We start from the raw sequence: 21455 nt of genomic DNA, 5'->3' as shown, positions 1-21455 counted from the left end.
AAAAAAAAGGAGAGAAGGAAGGAGGGAAGGAAGAAAGGAGGGAAGGAAGAAAGGAGAGAAGTACCAGCAGTCACCCATCAAGGGAGCTAACCAGACACACCCGGTGCAAACCCAAGTTGGCTCCCACGGAGCGGCCCACATCGGTGAGATTAACCACTTGCGCGCAAATGAGCCTTCTCTCCCTGGGGGGTAACCTACCCGATGGTGTCAAACTTATGCAGCTTCTTCCTCCACAGGTTGTACTTGGCTTGGAACTTTGCATTCGTTACATTCTCATACGCGTTGGGAGTGCTGGGGTCATCTTCCATCCTCTCCTCATACTTCACCACCTTGACATAATTTTTATACTCCTTCGTGGATTTACCTACGGCAATTTCTTTAAGTCGACTGTTCACTCGATTGCTATTGGAGCTCACGAACGGATCACTGAAGTGGCTCTGTATATCTCCCAAGTAGTTAATAAAATTCGCATCGAAATTTTTAAATTTTTCCAGGTCGATATTATCGCTAGTCAGATGCGTATAGTGATTTAGGGAGGGTAAATGATTTTTGGGGGGCGATGGCATATTTTCCATTATTCCTAAATTGTTTTTGTTTTGCTGGGCCATTTGGGGGGCATCTCCAATGGTGCTCTTCGTCACCGTTTTGGTTTCTTTGTCTCGATGGGTTTTCCCGGGTGGATCTAGCCCTACATTTGAGCCTTCTGCTCTCCCCCCAGTTACTGCGTCCTTCGTCGCCACGGTTGCAGTGTTCTTTGTCGCCACGGTTACTGCGTCCTTTGTCGCCACGGTAGCAGCGTCCTTTGCCGCCACAGCTACTGCCTCCTTTGCCGCTCCCTTCCCAGCGGCGGCCCTCTCCTTGAGCCTGCTCCTCACCTTCTTGGCCGGGTTCAGCGGGACGTTGTTGTCATCCACCGTCACGTCGTGCGACAGCGTGCAGTTGAACTTAGAAGCCGTGCTGTTCTCGCAGAGCCCGGCTCTGTCTTTCCTTTTCTTCCCCTTATTGGCCGTCCCCCTGGACACCTCCCCCTCCTTTGGAGCCTTGATTATTAAACTGCACCCCTGGGACTCCCCCCTCTGCACACTCTCCCCTCCCACGGCCTTCGTATTGTCACCCCCCTTCTTCACAATGTATCGAGCAAAGTACGAATTCTGTATCGACTCTTTATCCACAGAAACATTTTTTATTCTGTTGCTCCTGTTTCCTTTGGTCAAAGCAGATAAGCTTGATGCATTTTTTTTCTTCTTCCCCACACTTGATCTTTTTTCACTTACCTTCTTTGTACCTTCGATTGGGGACTGAAAATTTTCACTCTGCACGCTGCCTCTATTGAGCAGTTCCTTTTTGGTGTTTTCCTCCGTTAGGTTGTTCTCTACATTGGGGTAGTGCTTCCCCGTTTTGTTTCTCTTTTCCAGGACGGTACTGTCATTTGATAATTCGTTTGGGCAATCCATCTTTGGGATTGATTTTTCTTCCTGGTTGATCTCCCTATGGGAGGGACTCTCCAATTTCTCACTCAAACAGTTTTTCTCCTTTCCGACATCTTCCTCCTCCTCCAGCATGACATTTCCTAAGACACCTCTTTGTTCGTCTCCATTACTATGCACGTTTTGTGAATCCTTGGGAGGTATTCCTTCTTCTGTGCTCTTCCCTGACTGTCCCTCTCCTGTGTGTGTTATCACTCCCTTAAGAGCTGCACTAGGGAGGTTGCTCTCTTCCCTTTCGTTGTCATTTCGCCAGTGACTCATTTGCTCACTAGTTTTATCTCCACACAGAAGGGACTTCTCTTCCTTCTCCTTTTTCTCCACAATGGTCATATTTTTTATTTTTAAATTAATTCCCACATTGCTATTGTCCAGATCTGCATTGTATGAATTTAAGAAGCTACTGTTCAGGTCCCTCTCCTGATTGTAGGGGAATTTTTTTTTCTTCGCCTTCTCTGCAATGTCTTCATTGTTCGCGACTGAGTGGGAGAGGTCTGCGAATCGGGGGGGGGAAACACCAAATGGGGGAAGCACCAAATGGGGGAAGCACCAAATGGGGGACACTCCAAATGGGGGGAGAGACAACGTAGAGAGACTGAAGAATCTCCCCCCCCCCTGTGTGTACAACGAGGGGAATTATGAACACCGGACGGAGTAACACACGCTAGGCGCGCCTTTCTTTCTGTCTTTCCTTTACTCGACTCGCTGGATAGCAGATCCACCCATCTAATTGTAGACATGGTGCTCCTCCTTCGTCGTAAGTGGGGCGTCACGCAGGAAGCGTAAGGAAGCGGAGGGAAGCGGCGGGAAGCTGCGGGAAGCTGCGGGAAGCGGCGCACCAAGTGGATTACAAAGCAGATTGCTATGCGGATTGCAGTGCGACCAAGGAGGGGACGCACGGTACGCAAGAAATGACTTCTTTTCCCGCTTCACGGGGAATACCTATATCTGCTCATGCGCAAAAGCGCTGTGGACCGCACCCGCTGCTAGGTCGCTATGCTGCTATGCTGCTATGCTGCTCGGCTGATTGGAACAGGTGCGGAGTTTTGCGGCGGCGGGGGAAACACAGCAGGGGGGATCATAAAACAAAAAAATGGAAAGTATTGCAAAAATGTGGCAAAAAAGTGGCAAAAAAGGTGGCTAAAAAAGTGGCAAAAAAAGTGGCAAAAAAGTGGCAAAAAAGTGGCAAAAAAGTGGCGACGTAATGACAACGTAGTGGCAAAACGGATGCGAACATGAATAGAAGGGGGGATCCCAATTCGCGCACGCGTGTGATAAAATGGGAACACATAAGTTGTCCTTGTCGCATTCGTCGAGTCTGAAAAAGTAACCATTCGTGAGATTCACGAGTGAACTTTTTGATGCCTATTCAAAGCGCACTAAATGGAAAATTTTACACAAAAAAAAAAAAAAAAAAAGAGAGAAGAGGAAGGATTGCCAATATGAAGTTGCCCTGAATGCACAATCACACATTCGTGTACTTTTCCGTGCGCATGAGCATATTCCTTCACCCATGTGCGCTCTGATGTACATACAAACGTTCAGTTGATCACCCCAACGCTGGCGTGTGCGGGGCCGAAGGGGCTAACTGAGCTGTGAAAGCAGGCTGCGCGTTTTGTATGCACACAAGGGGTTAGGTTATACATGTTCACTCGCCAGGGGAGAAACAACACGGGGGGACAGCCGCTCACGGGGGGAGAGGATTTTTTTTCCCCCGTTTTGCCGGGACAAATGCGCCACGGTGAAGTTGGGCGAAGATGGGCGAAGTTGGCCGAAGTTGGCCGAAGTTGTCACGAAGTTGTCACGAAGTTATTGCAAACCTTCGCCCAGTTGCCTGCTCGTTTTTGCCGTGCTCAACCGAAGACAGAGCTTCCGCCCTCCCCTTGCGCAGATGGTTCTGCTTCCAAATGTGTGCCTTTAGCCAAAGGGGGAGTTACCCTCATGGGGACTTCTCATGTGGGAGGGACCCAGTACAGCGCGTTTTGAGTGTATACCAGCAGCGCATTGCGAGGAACGCCCAGCGGTAGGGGACGCACGCGTAGAGGCTGTTCCGGTTACTCGTCCGGTGATCGGTTGCCCTCCATTGGAGCTTTGTCCCCCCCAAGGCAAGTAGCGAATGGGCAAACACGCACACAAAAGGGGGGCATACGTGGGAACATAAATGCTCGCATATGTATCGACAAGCACACGGGGGATGACGGGATGATAATGCGCAAAGGAGCGGAGCACCCCACTTGGAAGTGAATGAAACAAAAAAAAGGGAAAAAAAAACGCAGCTCTGTTATGTCACTGTTCCTCATGTTCTGTTGAGTTAACCTCCCCTCCCAAAAAAAGGAAAGCGTTAGACATGTGTAATTTATTGCAAAATGGACACCCATTCAATGTTCACCAATTGGGTCACCTCTTCACGTAAGTAGCATTCTTCGTCATGTAGAAGGTGCGTCTATATGTCCGAACCTCCGCATGTGTGTGCGCCGTAACTACTCGATTAAGCACACGACATGATCCTCCCCCCGTGTTTTACTCCGCTTCTTCGGAAGGAGCGCAGCCATAGGGAACGCTCAAGTGCTAAACACTTTGAGGAAGTAGATGAGGAACGTGGGGGCAGTAAGAACCCTCGCGTGGGTGATGAAATTGGGGATTTTTTTTCCATGCTGATTTTCCAAGGGGTTGCCAGTGATGAGCCCCTAAGGAAAAAAAAGAGGAAAAGAGAGAGAAAGAAAAAAAAAAAAAAGAATAAACCTCTTACCTGATTAACCTCTTACCTGATTAACCTCTTACCTGATTAACCTCTTACCTGATTAACCTCTTACCTGATTAACCTCTTACCTGATTAACCTCCTACCCGATTGGCCTCCTGCCCGATTAACCTCATACCCGATTAGCCCCCTACCCGATTAGCCCCCTACCCGATTAGCCCCCTACCCGATTAGCCCCCTACCCGATTAGCCCCCTACCCGATTAGCCCCCTACCCGATTAGCCTCGCGGCGCTGTCCAACTTGCTCACTTTTTTCGCGCAGTCGGAAAATACAGGAGGGGAAATTAACCCCATAAAGGCACCTCTTCCTTTTTCTCTCCCCAACAAAGTGTATTAACTCATTTTAACCCTCGAGAAGCTCTTTCACAAAAAATGCACATAGCGTAACACACGCACAGCAGAGCGGCAGGAGGTGTGTCCGTTGGACCGATATGGAGAAAGCCCAAGTGCACAGTTGGACGTGCGCAAACTTTAAATGGAAATAACCTACATGTTTCTCCGTCTCCTCCCAACACTGCGCTCATTAATTTTGTAAGAGAAGATTCTGTGAGTCTCAGTTTTGCCTGTGAGGAGGAGCGTCTAAAAGGGGAGTGCAAGGCGATCACGCTATCGCGCGACCACACAATCACACGATCACTCTGCCGCGTTGCGACATTTGCTCATTTCATTCTTGTGAACCAACCTTATCGAACTTGTCCCCAAACATGAATGACACGGAGAAGTTTGAGGTAATTGGGAGGGACGCCGAAGCATGTACCCTGCGTGGGCCAATTGGGGGAGGCACTCCCTGCATTGGCGATGCTAAAGAGTGCTTCGTCTCCGCTTGCTTCTTTGCTTGTCTCTGCCTGCTTCTTTGCTTGTCTCTGCCTGCTTCTTTGCTTGTCTCTGCCTGCTTCTTTGCTTGTCTCTGCCTGCTTCTTTGCCTGTCCCCCTTTTTTTTTTCTTTTCTTTGCTGCATTCCTTCCCCCCCATACGCACAAGAAGCATAAATAAATCAACTATACTCCCCGTGTAGGACGAGTTCGACATTGAGCTCATGGAGGAGATAGGCAAACAAGTAACTGCTCAAAGACAGAGAGACGTAACAGTGGATTCTCGCGATGGCGCATGCGGGACAAGCGAGTGTATCCACGTGATGTGCGCTAAAATGTGATGTTGAAAATATTACGGGTGTGTCTCTTTTTTTTTTTTTTTTTTTTTTTCCAACTTCGCCAAAGACCATTTCGCAGTTTCTGGAAAAAATGCACTACAATGACGAGAAAACGAATTTCTGGGTATCTCAGATTCTGGACACAACTTTGAAGGAGCTGTCCAAACTGAACAAGCCGTTTAAATACGTTGGTACGTTTGGCAGCTCTCCTGAGAGCACGCAGCGGATTAGTGATCGTCACGCAGGCACTGGGGAGCAACACTCGATTATGCAGCACAAGCACAGAGGATGAAATTGCATAGTGTTGACTCCCCGTCGGCGTTGTTCACACAGCTGAGTAGATGAGTAGATGAGTAGCCGAGTAGCCGAGTAGCCGAGTAGCCAAACAAATGGCCCCCATCGCTCCAATCGCCCCGTTTAGTCATTTAGTTCGTTGCAGTGCTCCGCGGTGATCTCCCGAGTGTGCCCCTATAGGTGGGCACCTTTCAAACAAATGGCTAATCATGTGTGCATTTTTTTTTTTTTTTTTTTTTTTTTTTTTTCCAAAATAGCTACCTGCATTTTGATGGAAAAAAACGGATCGCCGCTAACAACATCGAACGTTTGTCTGTGGAACGAAAACTCCGACGGTTCGTAGTTCGCCATGAGAGAAAGCAACACGTTTAGGAGAGAATGGACGCGAACGTGTGCGTCCCATGGAGAGGCCGAGCTGGAAAAGCCCCACACACACACCTGCGAGGAGTTGGGATAACAGAAAATATGCGAACACCTGAGCGTGTATCCCCCACACACACACCTGCGAGGAATAGGGATAACAGAAAATTTGCAAACACCTGAGCGTTTATCCCCCACAACACGCCTGGTTTAAACACCCCATTTTACCTTTATTGCTTTACATTTTTTCCTTTTTTTTTTTTTTTTTTTTTTTTTTTTTTGCGCCGCCCCGGTGACTCTCCCTCCGCAGGCCTTTGCAGCGTCCAAATGGGAAATGAAACTCTGGACTGCATCCTCTGCATATATGCCATAAAAACGTGAAGCAAATTGCAGGGGAGGATTGGGTCCCTCCGCTGGATCTACACTCCCCCTTTGTCCATCGCGCTCTTTATTTTTGCAATCCCTCGTGTGTTCATCCCTATTATGTGTCCCTCCACGCGATGCTTACTGCATTTTTGCGCACTTTTTTTTTTCCCCCAACCTTCCCCTATGAGATGAAATTCCTGTCTATGTGTGCACCTGGGTAAACGTCTAAACTAAATGTTATTGTAAAAGGGGAACATCCCTCTTTTTTTGCCCCTCCTCCGTTGAGTTCATTAGCTCCTGCCTTTCACATTGCTCCGTTCGCGACCGGAGAAAGGGAAAAAAAAAAAAAAAGGAAACGAAACGAAACGAAAGTACAGTATAGCAAAGCAATCCATTTTGTTGCGTTCATGAAAAAAAGGGAAGCCCTATCTGTGGGCGCTCCTTTTTTGTGGTTTTCTTTTTTTTCCCCCCTCCATGTGGGTGACTGTCCCCCTGTAGAGGGTCCCCAAAAGGAACACAACAAAAACGTGAAAAGAAAAAATTGTCCATGTTCATAGCTTCACATGCAAAGGTCCTCGACACATCACCAAAATGGACGAACTATATCAGCACCTCAAAATAATGGATTACATCATCATATGCTTCACAAACAAGTATCGACTTGTTCACAACTATGTCAAAGGAGTGGCAGAAATTTTTGCATTCACGATTGAAGAATATCACAAGCTCATTCAGAAAATATTATCTCTGTATAAGGAGAGCCTTTACAACTCTGTCCATGCTAACCTCCTCCAGCTGAAGAACGATGTGGAGAGGCAACGGGCGCACGTAACAGAGGGAGTGGCTGCAAAGTGGTGGTGCGGCACGCACGGGGAGTAGCTAACCTGGCGCGGCTAACGTGATGCGGCTAACTTGACGCGGCTAACCTGATGTGGCTAATGTGATGCGGCTAACCTGACGTGACTAACCTGACGCTAACGCGCAGATGAACCTGTTCCGCTGGACAAGGACCCCCTCCCCTTTTCCCCCCCTTAAGGATAAAAACCTCACGGAGATAAAGGAAAATTTAAAGAGGGCAATCAAACTGACCAAAACGGGTGAAATTTGCGAGGCAGTGGAATCTGGAGAGAAGGTAAGCGAGTGCGCTGTTCTAGCAGCGGAGATGCCTTCTCAGCAGCGGTGATGCCTTCTCAGTAGCGGTGATGCCTTCTCAGTAGCGGTGATGTCTTCTAAGCATCGCTGTGGAATCTTCGCATTCGAGTCGACTGGGGCCCACTCGGCAATACTCGCATGTGCGCCTCTCCCCTCATGGCCACTCCCTCCTCTCCCCAATTCGAAGAGGCAAATTCAAATGGACCCCACCCTCAAAATCGACCCCCCCTACGACACGGCAGCCCTGTACAAATTTAGGCACTACAGGAATACCTTCCTCAAGAGGTACTCGACGATAACGAAGAACGACAACTACTTGGTAGGCGCGATGGGGCGAGACACTCGATTGGGTGGCACACCTCTTCCCTCATGTTCGCACCTGACCAGCTAAATCGACACCACGGATTAAGCTACACATATGGAAAAAAAGGTGTGTACCTTCCTGTCCATTTCCACATTCAAGTGGTGCACCTCCCTATCCATTGGCACCTCACGTAGAATGCAAATGAGCAGAGGAAGCGGTTCCTGCGGAAGCTGAAGAGATCCGCGAAGGTGACCCAAGGGAGGAGTGACCAAGCCGATGGCATTTTCAAAGACGAATACAAAAACATGACTAGAATTGTAAGCGAAAATCATATTTTTAGAGAATCCCAACAACTGAAGGAGGTATTAATTGTAAATAAATTTCTGAGCAAAGCCAAGGCTATAGTGAACGACGTGCCTCAGTTTCTGTGCAAGATTATTGAAGAATTCGAGAGGACAGAGTCGGTTGCGCAGGATAATATGTACCTCTTCGTCTTGCTGGCTTTGAACAAGTGGTTCAAGAAGGTGGGTCTTCCTTTTGGGTGGGCTTCCTTTAGAGTGGGCTTCCTCTAGAGTGTGCTTCCTCTAGAGTGTGCTTCCTTTTGAGTGTTCAACTATGACATGCCCCACCCCCCGCCTCTCCACCCCACACAGATAGTCACCGAGTGCGAGCGCTTCATCTCATTCAACAAAACTAAGGGGTACAAGAAAAAAACGGAGAGCGTAGAAATACACAAGAAGATGAGCGATTACATGAATGACATCCTGCAAAGGGGAGCCGAGCAAACCATGATGTTTAGCGAAGAGAAGGGTCTCTTCCCCTACCCACCAAACATCAATTTCAACGTGAATACATCCTTCTTAACGTACTTCTTTTTATATATGAACAAGAACTTATTCGATTTTGTGGAGTGTTTCTACTCCACCTCTACGAGGAAGAAGCCTGGACAAAAAAGGGTAAAGTTAATAAAATGTCATTCGACAACAAAGGAGAGTAGCCTCTACATGAGTAGCGACATGTACAGTTACAAGTTCCGCAACGAACACGACGAAGATTGCGAGGAGGGGGAGGAGGTCAAGAAGGGGGGCAAGAAGGAGAAGGAGAGCAAGAAGGAGACGAGGAGGAAGGAGGAGGAGAAGAAGAACCCCCATCTGTCCAATTTGACCTTCCGCATTAACCGAGAAGACATATACCCCAATATATTTTTAATCTGTAATTATCTCCTACTTGAAGAAACAAAAAAAATAATCAACTCGATTTATCAAATTCAGAGAGGCTCCTTTGATCTCCTTCTATGCTACGATGCTTCCGTGATTATTCAACTGGTGATCTGTCTGTTTTCCAACTTGAAGGGGCTCCTCTCCCGGGGTACCTGCCACACGCCGTCAGTTAGGCCGCCAATCACGATGCCAACCGCATCACCAACCACATCGCCACCCACGCCGCCAACCACGCCGCCACACACAGCTGAAGAGGAGGAACCCTTCTACGATGATCTGCGCAAGTGCATTTCCGAAACGAACATAAATTACGTCTCCTCAAATTCATACGTCAAATGTGTAGGACACATAAGACTGATGTTTTTAAATGTGTTGAAAATAATTCATATCATGACAAAAGAAGGAGATAGAAATTATGTGTGTACCTTTTGGGACAAGACGGACGTCCTCATGGGGGGGGAGAACCAACCTGATGGAGCATCCCTTACACATGGAGAGGGACGTGCTAGTGGGGAAGACCAAACTGGGGAGAGATACACACAAGAACGAGATTACCTCATACCTATAAAAAACGGGTGCACCAAAAAAAACTGCTACTTTTTTCGAGAGGAAAAAGGGGCAGATAACCCGAAGGATGGACTAATGGAACAAACGGAGGAACACACCAATAGAGCCATACAAAGGAGGATACTATGTTACGATTTTTACAAGTTAGTGAAAGACCACGTTACGGCGGTTAAGCTACTAATCGAAAACAGGACCAACAGGGAGGAGTACACGGGAATTCTCCTCAAGAAGAATAATCGGTATAACATCGACGGAGGAGTTGGAGGATCTACCAGATCTGGCGGAGGCGCCAAGGGAAAGAAGAGTATGCCTGTGCGGGGACGCCACCCAGCAGTGAGGAAGCCTTCTCAAAGTGTTGGCACGGCGAGCGGGGTAAGCAGTGCGCCTGTCCATCTCAGCCCAACAGATGGTAAAGCCTTCTCGCAAATTGCGAATAAACCCGACTCGAAGGGGAAACCAGGTCAGAGAGCTCCCCCCAAGGCTGCCTCAAAAAAGGGAACCCAGTCAAGTGTTACCCCTTCACCACCAACTACAGCAACCCACACACAGCTCGCCAAAACGGTGGCAGCCAAAACGATGGTAGCCAAAACGAGGGGAGCCATAACGAAGGGAGCCATAACGAAGGTAGCCAAAACGATGGCAGCCCAAACAGAGGTCGCCAAAATGGGAGGAGGGCTATCATCCACCAGACTCAGTTCACAGGATATACGAAATAAAACGAAGCCTCCCCCTAAATGGGTGTTAAATGCGGGAAAAACGAGCGCTGCTTCCCCCAAGCAGTAGGAACAAGTCGATTTGCACAGAAAAAAATGTCACGCGATGGAACGGTGGAACGATGTCACGATGGCACGGTGGAACGATGGCACGATGTTACGGTGACACGATGTCACGATGTCACACGGGTGGTCCATTCCCAGTGGTGGACACGAAACCTGGCATGCAAAAAAAAGTTTCCGCAAAATGTGCAGCGGATCTACTTTACGGCCCACCTGGCCGTAGGATCTGCGCAAACGTAGAGAGCAAGCAGAAAGACCGTGGGAGGGCCCAATCCGAATCACTTCCCCCTGGTGCACAGCGATAATTGAAAGATGACCCATACAAAAGGCTTCGCTTCGCTTAGCTTAGATTAGCCTAGATTAGCTTCTCTCCTCTTCTCTGCACTGCGCTGCCCTCTAGGCGGGGATCCACTGGCTGTAAAAATCGTTTCCCTTGTCGTCTATGACGATGAAGGCCGGGAAGTTGACCACGTCGATGAGGTGCACGGCCTCCATCCCGAGCTCCGCAAAGTCAATCACCTCTACCTTTTTTATATTTTTCTTGGCCAAAATGGCACCAGGGCCACCTATACTACCTAAGTAAAACCCGTGATACTTTCTACATGCATTCCGTACAACGGACGACCTATTCCCTTTAGCTAGCGAAATTAAAGAAGCCCCATTCTTCATAAGTACTTCAGCATAAGCGTCCATACGACCAGCTGTGGTGGGTCCAAATGATCCACTTGCATAATTGTCCGGAGTTTTCGCTGGGCCTGCATAATATATTGGAAATTTTTTAAAATATTCAGGGATGGGGATTCCATTCAGGAGAAGGTTATCTACTATTCTCTTGTGGGCTGTGTCCCTGGCGACTATTAGCTTGCCCGTTAGGAGTAGCAGGGTCGACACGGAGTGCTCCGATAAACATTTGAGAATGCCTTCCATGGGCTGATTAAGGTTGATGGGCACTCCTCCTTCCCCAGGGAGAGCTTCCCCTGTTTCGTTTCCCCCAGGGAGAGCTTCCCCTGTTTCGTTTCCTCCAGGGTGATCATCCCCCCCAGTGTGCGCGGCGATCCCCCCGACTCGCTTCAAGTCCTTGTAAGTAATTTCTGGGAGGTACTTAATCGGCTCATGCTCCAGCGCCTCCATGAATACCCCTTCTCGATTAATCACACACTTTATTTGTCTATCAGCTGAACAGGAAACGCCAATGCCAATGGGACATGAAGCAGAATGTCGTGGCAACCGGATCACTCTCACATCATGTACAAAGTACTTGCCACCAAATTGAGCACCTATACCTAACCCTTGTGCTTTCTCCAAAATAATTTGTTCACTCTTGATATCTCGGAATGCCTTTCCATATCCACCCCCCTCCTTCTTCAAATTGTCCAAATATCTACAGGATGCTAGCTTGACCATTTTTAAATTCATCTCAGCAGAGAGCCCTCCAATGACTACTGCCAAGTGATATGGGGGGCACGCAGACGTTCCTATTTCTTTAATTTTTTCGAGGAGAAAGTCGTACAGCTTGTCTTCGTTGAGGATGCTCTTGGTTTGCTGGAACAGGAAGGTCTTGTTTGCGCTCCCGCCGCCCTTGGCGATGAAGATCAGTTCGTACTTGGGGGCGCACGCAGTAGAAGCGGTGGGAGTGGTGGACGCGGTAGACGCAGCAGAAGCGGTGGACGGGGTAGACGCGGTAGACGAAGCAGAAGCGGTGGACGGGGCAGGCGGGGCAGGCGGCCGCACCCCCGGTGGTGTCGCTCCTCCGGGTGCCTTCCCCCCGCGCACGGAGCTGTAAATCTCGATCTGGCAAGGCAAATTGTTTTTTGTGTTTTCCTCGCTGAACATGCTGAGGGGAGACAGCTGACTGTATCGAAAGTTATTCTTGCGATAGGCATTGTAAACTCCCAAGTTCAAATACTTGTGCTCGTAAGTGGTTAATATTTCTTCGTCCTTTTTGCCCAAAATGATGGCCGTGCCCGTGTCCTGGCAACCTGGCAAATTCTGCTCAGCACTAATCACAGCATTTTTAATTAAAGTCATAGCGACATACTTGTCGTTTTTGCTAGACTCCCCATCATTCAATATGTTGCTCAGTTGCTTCAAATGTTTTTTATTTAAAAAAAATAAAATTTCTTTAAATGCATATTCGCATAATTTTGCTAAAACGAATGGGGGTACATGTATGTATTCCTTTACTCGTTCTACTTCATTTTGCCTGACCTGTTCAGGTAACTTTTTCAATTCTCCATTCGAGTGAAAAAAATTATCTTCATTTTCAAAATTGTATCCATAGTATTTACTTTCGTTAATTGGACTATCCTTAATTTTTATAACTTCAATGTATTTGCTTAGCTCATCGATTCGTCTGTATTCCGTTTCGTCTTCTTTCCCTTCTTCAAATTCTAGGACGTCTAGAAAGTGGTGTAGTGTGTTTATGTTCGCCTTGTTAAAACGGAACGGGTGCTTCCCGCCGAGGTGTGCGCTTTTGTTCAGGCACTTCCCAGGAGGGAGGCGGCAAAGTGGGATCCTCGCAAAGTTACGCATTTTGTGCTGCCACGTCGGGGGCGACTGGTGAGTTGCTCAGCTGATGTAGAGGTATGTTCACCCCCCCTTGTCCCTTCTTGCGCAGTTTTGCGAAGCAGTCGAAGGGAACCTGCGCGGCGAAATGGACAAACGGGGAAAATCACAAGGGCAAAAAAAAAAAGAAGCACAAAAAGGAAGAAAAAAAAAAGGAAGCACAAAAAGGAAGGGAAAAAAAAGAAGCGCAAAATGGAAGAAAAAAATAGAAGCACATAAAAGTGAGGCAACAGGTGCATATGCGCAGCCTTCTTGTGCCGACATTAATTTGTCATTCCTTTGGTCCTTACGAAGCGGCCCCTCCTCTGACCTTCCCTCTGCGCTACATTGCCAACTGTGATGACGCAACGGGGAAACAAGAAAAAGAAAAAAAAAAATTCATGCACTGAGCGAAATAGGAATTCTCCTAACCTCGCACGTGCAGCTGCCATCAAGGGAAAGAGGCGAGTTCGGGAGAGCGGACGATTAGCGCTTTTTTTTTTTTCGCGCGTGCTGTTACGGATTATGCGGCAATTAATTTGTTTTTCTTTAATTTGTTTTTCTTTTCTTTATTTTTCTTCGCTTTGCTTTACTTTTTTTTTTATTTTTTTTTTGTGCAGACAACGCTTCTTATACAATGCGTTGATGCTTGTTCTCACGCGTTGCGTTTTCATTTCACTTTTTTTCACTGCTGCCCTGCGCAGAGGCAAAAAAAAAAAACACACAAGGACCACGCAGTTACGCTAACAGGGGATCAGTATCGCGCATACATAAGCTATACGTACGCATGGGGACGATAAAAGCGGCACACCAATATTCAGATCTGCATCGACGTTGGTATTTCCTCACGAAGGGAATGTATGCAATGGGAAAATGCAGTGTGTGATAACCATGTTGAGTCCCCCAGTTGTGTGTAAAAAAAAAAAAAAAAAAAAAAAAAAAAAATAGTACAAGGGAAAACAAACAAGTGAACAAAATGTCTAGCGCTATTAAAAAAGGCACGCATTTGCGCAACGTTCAAAAGAGAGGATAACGTATGGGAAGAATGAAAAAAAGGACGGAAAAAAAAAGATAAACTTTTAAAAGTAAAAAAAAAATTAATTTTACGTAAAAAAAAAAATTGGAAAATTTATCATTGTACAAGTGAACGGGACATGCGTGCGAATGGAGAATGCGGCGTGCAATCGAAGGACAACAAAAATCAGGGACGCATTCTTCATGTCGTAAAATACACAACGCATGCCCTGTGATGGGTGTGCCTATACAGGTAAGACGCATTGCGCGCCATCGAATGGGTATTCACTGCAAAAAAAAGAAAAAAAAAACAATACTTTCAAGTGAAGGGTCCCTTTGGAAAAGGGGAGGAAGGAACACCTTTCTTGCGTGCTGCACTCAATTGGGGAAGCACACACACATTGGAAGATGGAATGAAAGGAGTAAGAGTGCTCACGGGGGAAAAAAAAAACTCCACACCCACTACAAACAACCTGAACGTAAAATGGCGAAATTGAGCATCCGTTCGGGAAGCGCAGTGTGTCAGTCCATACTGCGCTGCGGGGAAACACTGCTGTTTTTTTTTTTTTTAAAAGGTACTGCACATAATCCGCTCGCGTCAGCCTCAGCATCCTTCGGGAACTCCATTTTGCTGAAGTCTCCACTTTTTATGTTCACCCACATTTCGCTGCGAATCGGGGGAGGGGGCGGCAACAGTCGCACTGCCTTTGTGCCATCTGTTGTTTCTGCGCGGAAGACGTGCTGTGTTTTTCCGCCCGTTACGCTTCTACCCCGACTGTTACGCTTATACCCCGACTGTTACGCTTATACCCCGCCTGTTACGCGTCTACCCCGACGGCTCCTCTTCTTCTTCCTCCTCCTCTTCTTCTTCCTCTTCTTCCTCTTCTTCCTCTTCTTCCTCTTCTTCTTCTCCTTCCTCCTCCTCTTCCTCCACCACTTCCACTTTCTCCGCTTCATCCTCCCCCCTGGCTAAACACTCGCACAGCCCGCTGAAGCTATACGTCAGTGGGTTATAACTGCGCGGGCTTTTTTTATTGTCCTGGTTGCTGTCGTCTGAAAGGGCCTCCTCATTCTGTCCTCCTCTCCTATTCTCGGTCACTGCATTGCTTTTCCCCACTTCCTTACTAGCGTTGTGCACATAGTTGGTAAAGCCCTCATTACTTTTGTAGGCCATTTCGTATGAATCTATGTGTGCGTTCAGCGGCGAGTTGTTCCTGTGCGGGTTCAGCGGCGAGTTGTTCCTGTGAGCACCCAGCAGATGGTTGGGGTGGCTGTACATGGCTCTCTGTGGGTGTTCCGCACGACTACAGTAGTCATTCCTGTAGCCCTGGTTCTGTTGCTCTCCTTGGCTCCCTCGTCCGCAGCCTCCGTGGAGACTCCCCCCATTTAGCAGGCCACCTTTCACAGACACGCCTTGCTCTGTTCGCCTAGTGAACCCCACCGCAGGGGCTCTCAAGCTGCCGTAGTTCACCTCATTCATGTCATCCAAATTCATGTTATCTCCAAAACTGTCCGTTGTGCCCTGTAGAGCATTTTTCCCATGCAAGTAAGTCAAGCCATTCAGATTGTCTCCGTCATTTTTTAAAAAAAAAATCCCCTATGTTGTAGTTAGCCATACCATTCGTGCAGTCGTTCATGAGCATTTTATGTAGTTCCTCCGTTCGGCCCAGTTCACCTGCTGGGTCAACCTTCGTGATATTCCTTTCCCTTGAATTATAACTGCTGCTATTTTCTATGCCCTCTACATGTTCATTCATGCCACTGCTACTGGGGGTGCAGTACAGGTTTGTCTTCCCCAGCAAAATATTCTTCATGACTGTATCGTTGCCGCTCTCCTCGCAACTCCCACGACTGGCACGACTGCCACGACTGCCATGACTGCCATGACTGGCACGACTGCCATGACTGCAATGACTACCAAGACTGCCATGACTGCCATGACTGCCACGACTTCCCTGACTGCCACGACTTCCCTGACTGCCACGACCTCCCTGACTGCCGCGACTTCCCTGACTACCACACGCGAGTTCACTTCCATTTGTTAGGAACATGCCACCTGGAGTCACTCGGGCACCTATGTCGTTTTCGCTGACTCTGCCTCTGTCTCGGTCCGTGTTCATTTGCCTACTTGTCGTGGTACCTCCTCCCTCTATGTAGTTACTTATGTAGTTAAAAAAGTACTTCTTTTCCTGAGTGTCGTAATTTTCCGTTTTTTTTCCAACTGCTCTTTGGGGGGTGAACAGATTTGCACTAGGGTAGTGTTGACCACTCAACACATCGGGAGGGTTGTAGTTGCTACTTTCCTTTTGAAGAGTCTTCACTCCGGTCATACTCCTCTGCGCGTTTAGTTTTCTGTAAATGCTGCTCAAGTCATAGTGGGCGTTCATCATTTGATCGTGGACGCTACTGGCACTTCCGCGGCTGCTCTTCGGGGTGCCGTTGTTCTGGTGGCTGCACAAATGGGTCATGCTCGTTTGGACGTTCCTTAGACTGCACAGGTTGGCCACTCCGTTCGCATTCAAGTCGGAATAACTGACGCCTGCAACAAGCCCATTCGTGGTGAAGCTAGAAGAACCTCCCCCAACAAGCCCATTCGTGGTGAAGCCAGAAGAACCTCCCCCAACAAGCCCATTCGCCGCACTTTCGTTAACTCCGTTGTGATACTCCCCCGTTTGCCTGCACTGCCCAGAATACCCATTTTGCTGGTTCGGGTGGCTGGAAAGCTTGTCACTTAAAAAAGGCATCTTAAATTCACTATTTGCGATGCTGTTCGAGAAGGAGGCACCACTGTAGATTTGTTCTGCCTCGGGGTGAAGGTCCTTTGATTTAATCGCGGCCGCTTGGTTGTCCCTGGAGTGGTTCTCCTCCGAGTGGGCGTCCTCAGAATGGCCATCCTCAGAGTGGTCATCCTCCAAGTGGCCTTCCTCCGAGTGGTCCTCCTCCGAGTGGTCCTCCTCAGAGTGGCCGTCCTCCGAGTGGTCCTCCTCCGAGTGGGTATCTTCCCCCGTGTGCATATCTCCTTCGGACCCCATTTCGCCCTCCTTCGTGTCTTTTAGTTCCTCCGGCTCACCGCCCGAGGCGCTCTCCCCATTGACTGTTTTCACCAGGGGGTGCGTGGGCATCTGCTTCTTGGTGAGGCTCAGATTATTCATATTCTGGATCAGGCTCTCCAGGCTCACGCGGTTAAAGCGATTAAAGCTGTCCTCCTCGTTCAGGGCTTTGCAGTTAAAGCGGCCCTGCTCGTTGAGGCCCACGTAGTTAAGGCTGTCCTGCTCGTTGAGGCCCACGCAGTTAAAGCGGTCCTCCCCGTTGAGGCCCACGCAGTTAAAGGAATCCCCCTGACTAAAGCAGATCAAATCGCCCGCGCCATTCACGCCGTGCGAGTTGCCCACCTCGTGAAATCCGCCTCCCTGGCCAACGTCCTTCTGCACTCCAAGACAACCGTTGTAGTTAAAACGAAATCCCAGATCATCGAAGTGGTCTATATTCTCCTTAGTCCTATCCAAATACATCATACCGTCGCTGTAAAAATTAGATCCATTCTTCACGTGTTCATATGTAGTTGTATTGGAATCAAAAAGGGAACTCTCCCGATACTCCTTTTTTTTTATCTTGTTGAAAAAGTAATTTTCCACCTGTACGTTCAGGTGTTTATATCTCTCCATTTCATTCAGCATCTCAAATTTCAAGTCGGAGCTCATGTTGGAGTTCATGTTGGGGCACAAGTTGGAGTTCATGTTGGTGTTCATGTTGGAGCTCATGTTCATGTTGGGGCACAAGTTGGGGCTCACGTTCACGTTGGAGTTCCCGCTGGGGCTCACGCTGGGGTGCACATTCCCTTGATTTAATTTGTTGATGCTCCCAAAGTTGCAAACAAAATGATCCGCATTAGGGAGGAACATATTTTCTGAGGGGGGAAATCCATTTTGGTGGTGTTCACTGGGTAGCTTCGCTTTTCCCAGGCGGTCTCCGCTTACCCTGCCAACCCCGCTCACCCGGCTATCCCCGCTCACCATGCCAACCCCGCTCACCCGGCCATCCCCGCTCACCGCGTCCACGCCGCTCACCCTATACGCAAAGAGCTTCGTGGGGACACCTTCCCCTTCACGTCCGAAACTACTATCTCCATAGGTGAACTCCCTGCATGATACCTTGTCTCCCATTTTTGCAACTTCTTCGTTTTGATCGAACTCTCCGTTTTGGGTAAAATCGATTTTGGTAAAGTTGCCTCCTTTCGCGCCTCTGCTTTTTGGGGCATCTCTCTCTGCGAGGAAAAAAGGTAAAAGGGGGTGCATCAGTGGAGCGCTTGCGTGGGTGTGGACAACCAACGGGGGAACACACAGGAAGGGTGACCCAGGAAGGTGGCCCCGGAAAGGTGACTCAGGAAGGTGACCCCAACAAAAGGTGGCCGCAAAAAAAGGTGCCCCACTCGGGACGTACCGATTTCCCCACTCCCCTCGAGCAGATACTCACTGTACAACTTCTTCCTGTGACTTTTTAAAAAGCTAAAATTGTTTCTGTGGGAACCCTGTGCATCCTTTTCAGCTTCGTCCAAATGTCTTATCACTGCATAACGGTTTCTATTATCATCAGGGAGATTCTCCTCCTGGTCCTTCACGTTGTACATGTTGCTATTCATATTGATGGGGTCTTCCCCCTTGATATTGACACTACCATTGTCCCCATCATTGCTTTCACTTTCGTCCCTCTTCTTATTCAATTTGTTTTTGTAAAAACTCGGCTCGTCTCCTTCCTCCTCCATCTCATTATTGTACATTCTGTTCATTAATTCACTGCTGGAAAATTTCACTGACGGGTCCAGCTGGTTTATGTTGTGGGCCATCGGGCATTTGTTCGCTTTGGCACAGTATCCTTCGAAGTGGCACAACGGGGAGCAGTGAGCGAGGGCCTCATGCGAAGTGTGAAAACACACGGGGGGATGCAAACACACACGGGGGGTACAAACGCACATGTCAATAGAGCGCATACAAACGCACGTCTCAATAGAAGGGGGGCCAGAACAACCCAAAATGGACGCAAAAAAAATAATGCAAGTTAAATTAACCCCATTGACAAAAATTGGGAAAAAATAAACTAACCATCTAAAAAATATTTGGTGCATAATCTAAGGGCCTTTCCAGATCCTCGCAGTTCTTCCTCTGTGTGTGCAAAGGTACACTTGGATGCTTCGCAATAACTTCCCGATAGAAATGTGTAACACATTCTTGTCTGCCAGAAGGAGAGAGGGGGGAGAAAAAAATAAAAGGAAGAGAGCAAAGTGGTGATAACGTCCCCATGACAAAAAACGACGAGGTGACGAGTGAATTGTCTTCAAAAAAACTGTTACCTTGTAAAATTTGGGCATGGGTCTAACGTCCAACTCACCATGAGCCCAACTACACTTGCTGCCTCTAGCGCAGATTCCCTTTGCGTAAAAGGAGCAGAGTTGTGTTTTGTAAAGCCTACAGATGGGGGGGGTGATGTTGGTGGTGGGGAACAGCGTTAGATATGTGAACATGCATGCTCGTATACTCGGGGTGTTCTATCGTGTGCGTCTACACATGGGGAACGAGTCTACGTAGCAAGGGGACTTCAAATTCATGTTTCTCTATACACGTACATTTTCACTGCAACGAGGGGTTTGTAACAAAAGGGGTGGCTGCGTTTCTTCCTCTCTGTTTCGCCTCTTCTGTCTGTGTGGCCTATTGCGTCTGTGTGGCCTCTCCTGTCTGGGCTGTGCCACGCGTTCTTGTCGTTAAAGCGTAGCAGCGGGAAAAAAAATGCCGCGGGGTTACCGTGGAAGGGAGGTTATATATTATGTTCGGTATGCTCTTAAACGTATCCGTGCGTAGGTACACTGGTGGAACCGCGCGAGGGAGTCCTCTCGATGCACCCTCAAATTGTGCACACGTGAAATAAGGCTCTGTTCCCCGCGGCAGAGGTGCAAATGCTCAGCAGGCGGCGATAGAACTGAGCGGTAGTGCAGACCGACACAAACGAACGGCGTCGCGAGGATCACAAAAAGGGATCGAAATGCTGTCGACACAAATCAAGTATATACACACGTGCACTATTAAAGCAAACTGCACTTAAAAGACATTCAAAAAACTCATTCAAAATGCTCACTCAAAATGCTCATTCAAAATGCTCATTCAAAATGCTCATTCAAAATGCTCATTTAATGTGTCATTTCAGTGACCAAAAAAAAAAAAAAAAATTACGTGATGGGAATGTGAGTACACAAAAAAGGGAACTACACACAAGTAGCTGTGCCTACACACGCCTTAAAAAGGGGGCGGCTCCACGAGGGAAAAAAAAAAAATAAAATAATAATAAAAATATAAAAAAATAAAAAAAAAATTATACACCTATATATATGCATATGTATGCATGTGTAACCCCTTCAACAGGAGTCACGTTAAAAACTCTTCGAACAATTGATAAGGAGCAATGCACGGGGGGTAGCAAAAAGGAGGATACCCCTTTTATTTTAAAAAACGGTGGTTTTCATGCTAAGTGACTGAGTCGGTGAGGCCGTAAACGCGGGCAACACCCAGGGGTGCATCTACTCATATGTGTAGATTTTTCTGAGGTGCGTGTCCCTGGGTGCGTTTGTTGACTGCTTTTTTTTTTTTTTTTATGGCAATATTTTTTACAACCGGGCTGTAGCTTTCTTCGCCTCGTCGTTTCCGCGTGAACGTTGCTACCTGAGCACTCTCCTTACACCTAATGAGTAACCGCTATGCCTGATGGCCGCTCTCGCTCAGGAAAATAAAAAAAAAAAAACAAAAAATAAAAAAAAAATAAAATCAAAAAAATAAATCAAAAAAATAAAATAAAACACCACTAAACAACAGACATAATTTGATCTGCTCAACTTTCATTGCATGGGTATATACATATGCCTCACGCACGCTCTCGTATCTTCATGTGCACGCTTAAATAAGAAAATCTCCACAGTGGGCACAAGTAAAACGCAGAAATGCTTAAAAAGGGGAAGGCAAGAACAGAAGTATGATCCCTTTGAATGATGTAGGCACAGGTGCGTGCATGTACTTAGGGGAAATGCAAGCCTAGGCGCACTACTTGGTTCTGGATATACTGTGCAGTAAGAATTGGCGTGGTTTGGCTGCACTGCGCGGCGCACTTCTCGTGGCGTCACTCAACCAAGCGCTAACTGAAACGGTTGCCCACACAAAAGTGAGATGTAACTCTCGATACGTAAAAAGAGCGTAAAAAAAAGAAAATAAAAAAAGTAAAAAAAATAATAAAATAAAAAAATAATAAAATAGTGAAATAAATTGACGTGGCGAAACCTATTCGATGGGTCCTCTTTTCATATATGAGCCACAATCCACCTGTGCATGTAAAAGTAGTACTACACGCATGCACACTCACGCGGTGCTTGTGGCATACACGACGGGCACTCTAGAGGGGAAATTAAAAACTGAGAGGAATTAAAAAA

At 47.6% G+C, this 21455-nt stretch overlaps 5 protein-coding genes across 5 annotated transcripts; 2 read left to right on the top strand and 3 right to left on the bottom strand.

Annotated features, from left to right (window-relative positions):
* Positions 1–194: 194 nt before the first annotated feature.
* PCYB_073520 (hypothetical protein) lies at positions 195–2224 on the bottom strand (the record flags this gene model as incomplete). The annotated part of the gene is made up of 2 exons (XM_004221749.1): positions 195–1978; positions 2182–2224. 2 exons carry the CDS (start codon positions 2222–2224, stop codon positions 195–197), a joined length of 1827 nt encoding a protein of 608 aa, XP_004221797.1.
* A 3236-nt stretch (positions 2225–5460) lies between these two features.
* Positions 5461–6428, top strand: PCYB_073510 (cytoplasmic dynein light chain; the record flags this gene model as incomplete). The annotated part of the gene is made up of 3 exons (XM_004221748.1): positions 5461–5584; positions 5945–6022; positions 6358–6428. Exons 1-3 carry the CDS (start codon positions 5485–5487, stop codon positions 6426–6428), a joined length of 249 nt encoding a protein of 82 aa, XP_004221796.1. The 5' UTR covers positions 5461–5484.
* A 576-nt stretch (positions 6429–7004) lies between these two features.
* On the top strand, positions 7005–10672 carry PCYB_073500 (hypothetical protein; the record flags this gene model as incomplete). Its single annotated transcript, XM_004221747.1, has 6 exons — positions 7005–7241; positions 7450–7545; positions 7753–7884; positions 8064–8426; positions 8523–10028; positions 10574–10672. The coding sequence occupies 6 exons, from the start codon at positions 7005–7007 to the stop codon at positions 10670–10672; spliced, it is 2433 nt and encodes an 810-aa protein (XP_004221795.1).
* Positions 10673–10828: 156 nt separating this feature from the next.
* On the bottom strand, positions 10829–12916 carry PCYB_073490 (fumarate hydratase; the record flags this gene model as incomplete). Its single annotated transcript, XM_004221746.1, has 1 exon — positions 10829–12916. A coding segment is annotated over one exon (2088 nt), but the record flags the coding sequence as incomplete, so codon positions are not given.
* Positions 12917–14192: 1276 nt separating this feature from the next.
* PCYB_073480 (hypothetical protein) lies at positions 14193–19592 on the bottom strand (the record flags this gene model as incomplete). The annotated part of the gene is made up of 8 exons (XM_004221745.1): positions 14193–14278; positions 14575–14657; positions 14821–15485; positions 15565–18254; positions 18431–18862; positions 19090–19219; positions 19338–19452; positions 19552–19592. The coding sequence occupies 5 exons, from the start codon at positions 19590–19592 to the stop codon at positions 15565–15567; spliced, it is 3408 nt and encodes a 1135-aa protein (XP_004221793.1). The 3' UTR covers positions 14193–14278; positions 14575–14657; positions 14821–15485.
* Between the last annotated feature and the right edge of the window lie 1863 nt (positions 19593–21455).

This window comes from Plasmodium cynomolgi, chromosome 7 (assembly GCF_000321355.1).
Source record: "Plasmodium cynomolgi strain B DNA, chromosome 7, whole genome shotgun sequence".
Classification (NCBI taxonomy): domain Eukaryota; phylum Apicomplexa; class Aconoidasida; order Haemosporida; family Plasmodiidae; genus Plasmodium; species Plasmodium cynomolgi.
This window is presented reverse-complemented; position numbering and strand designations above follow the sequence as displayed.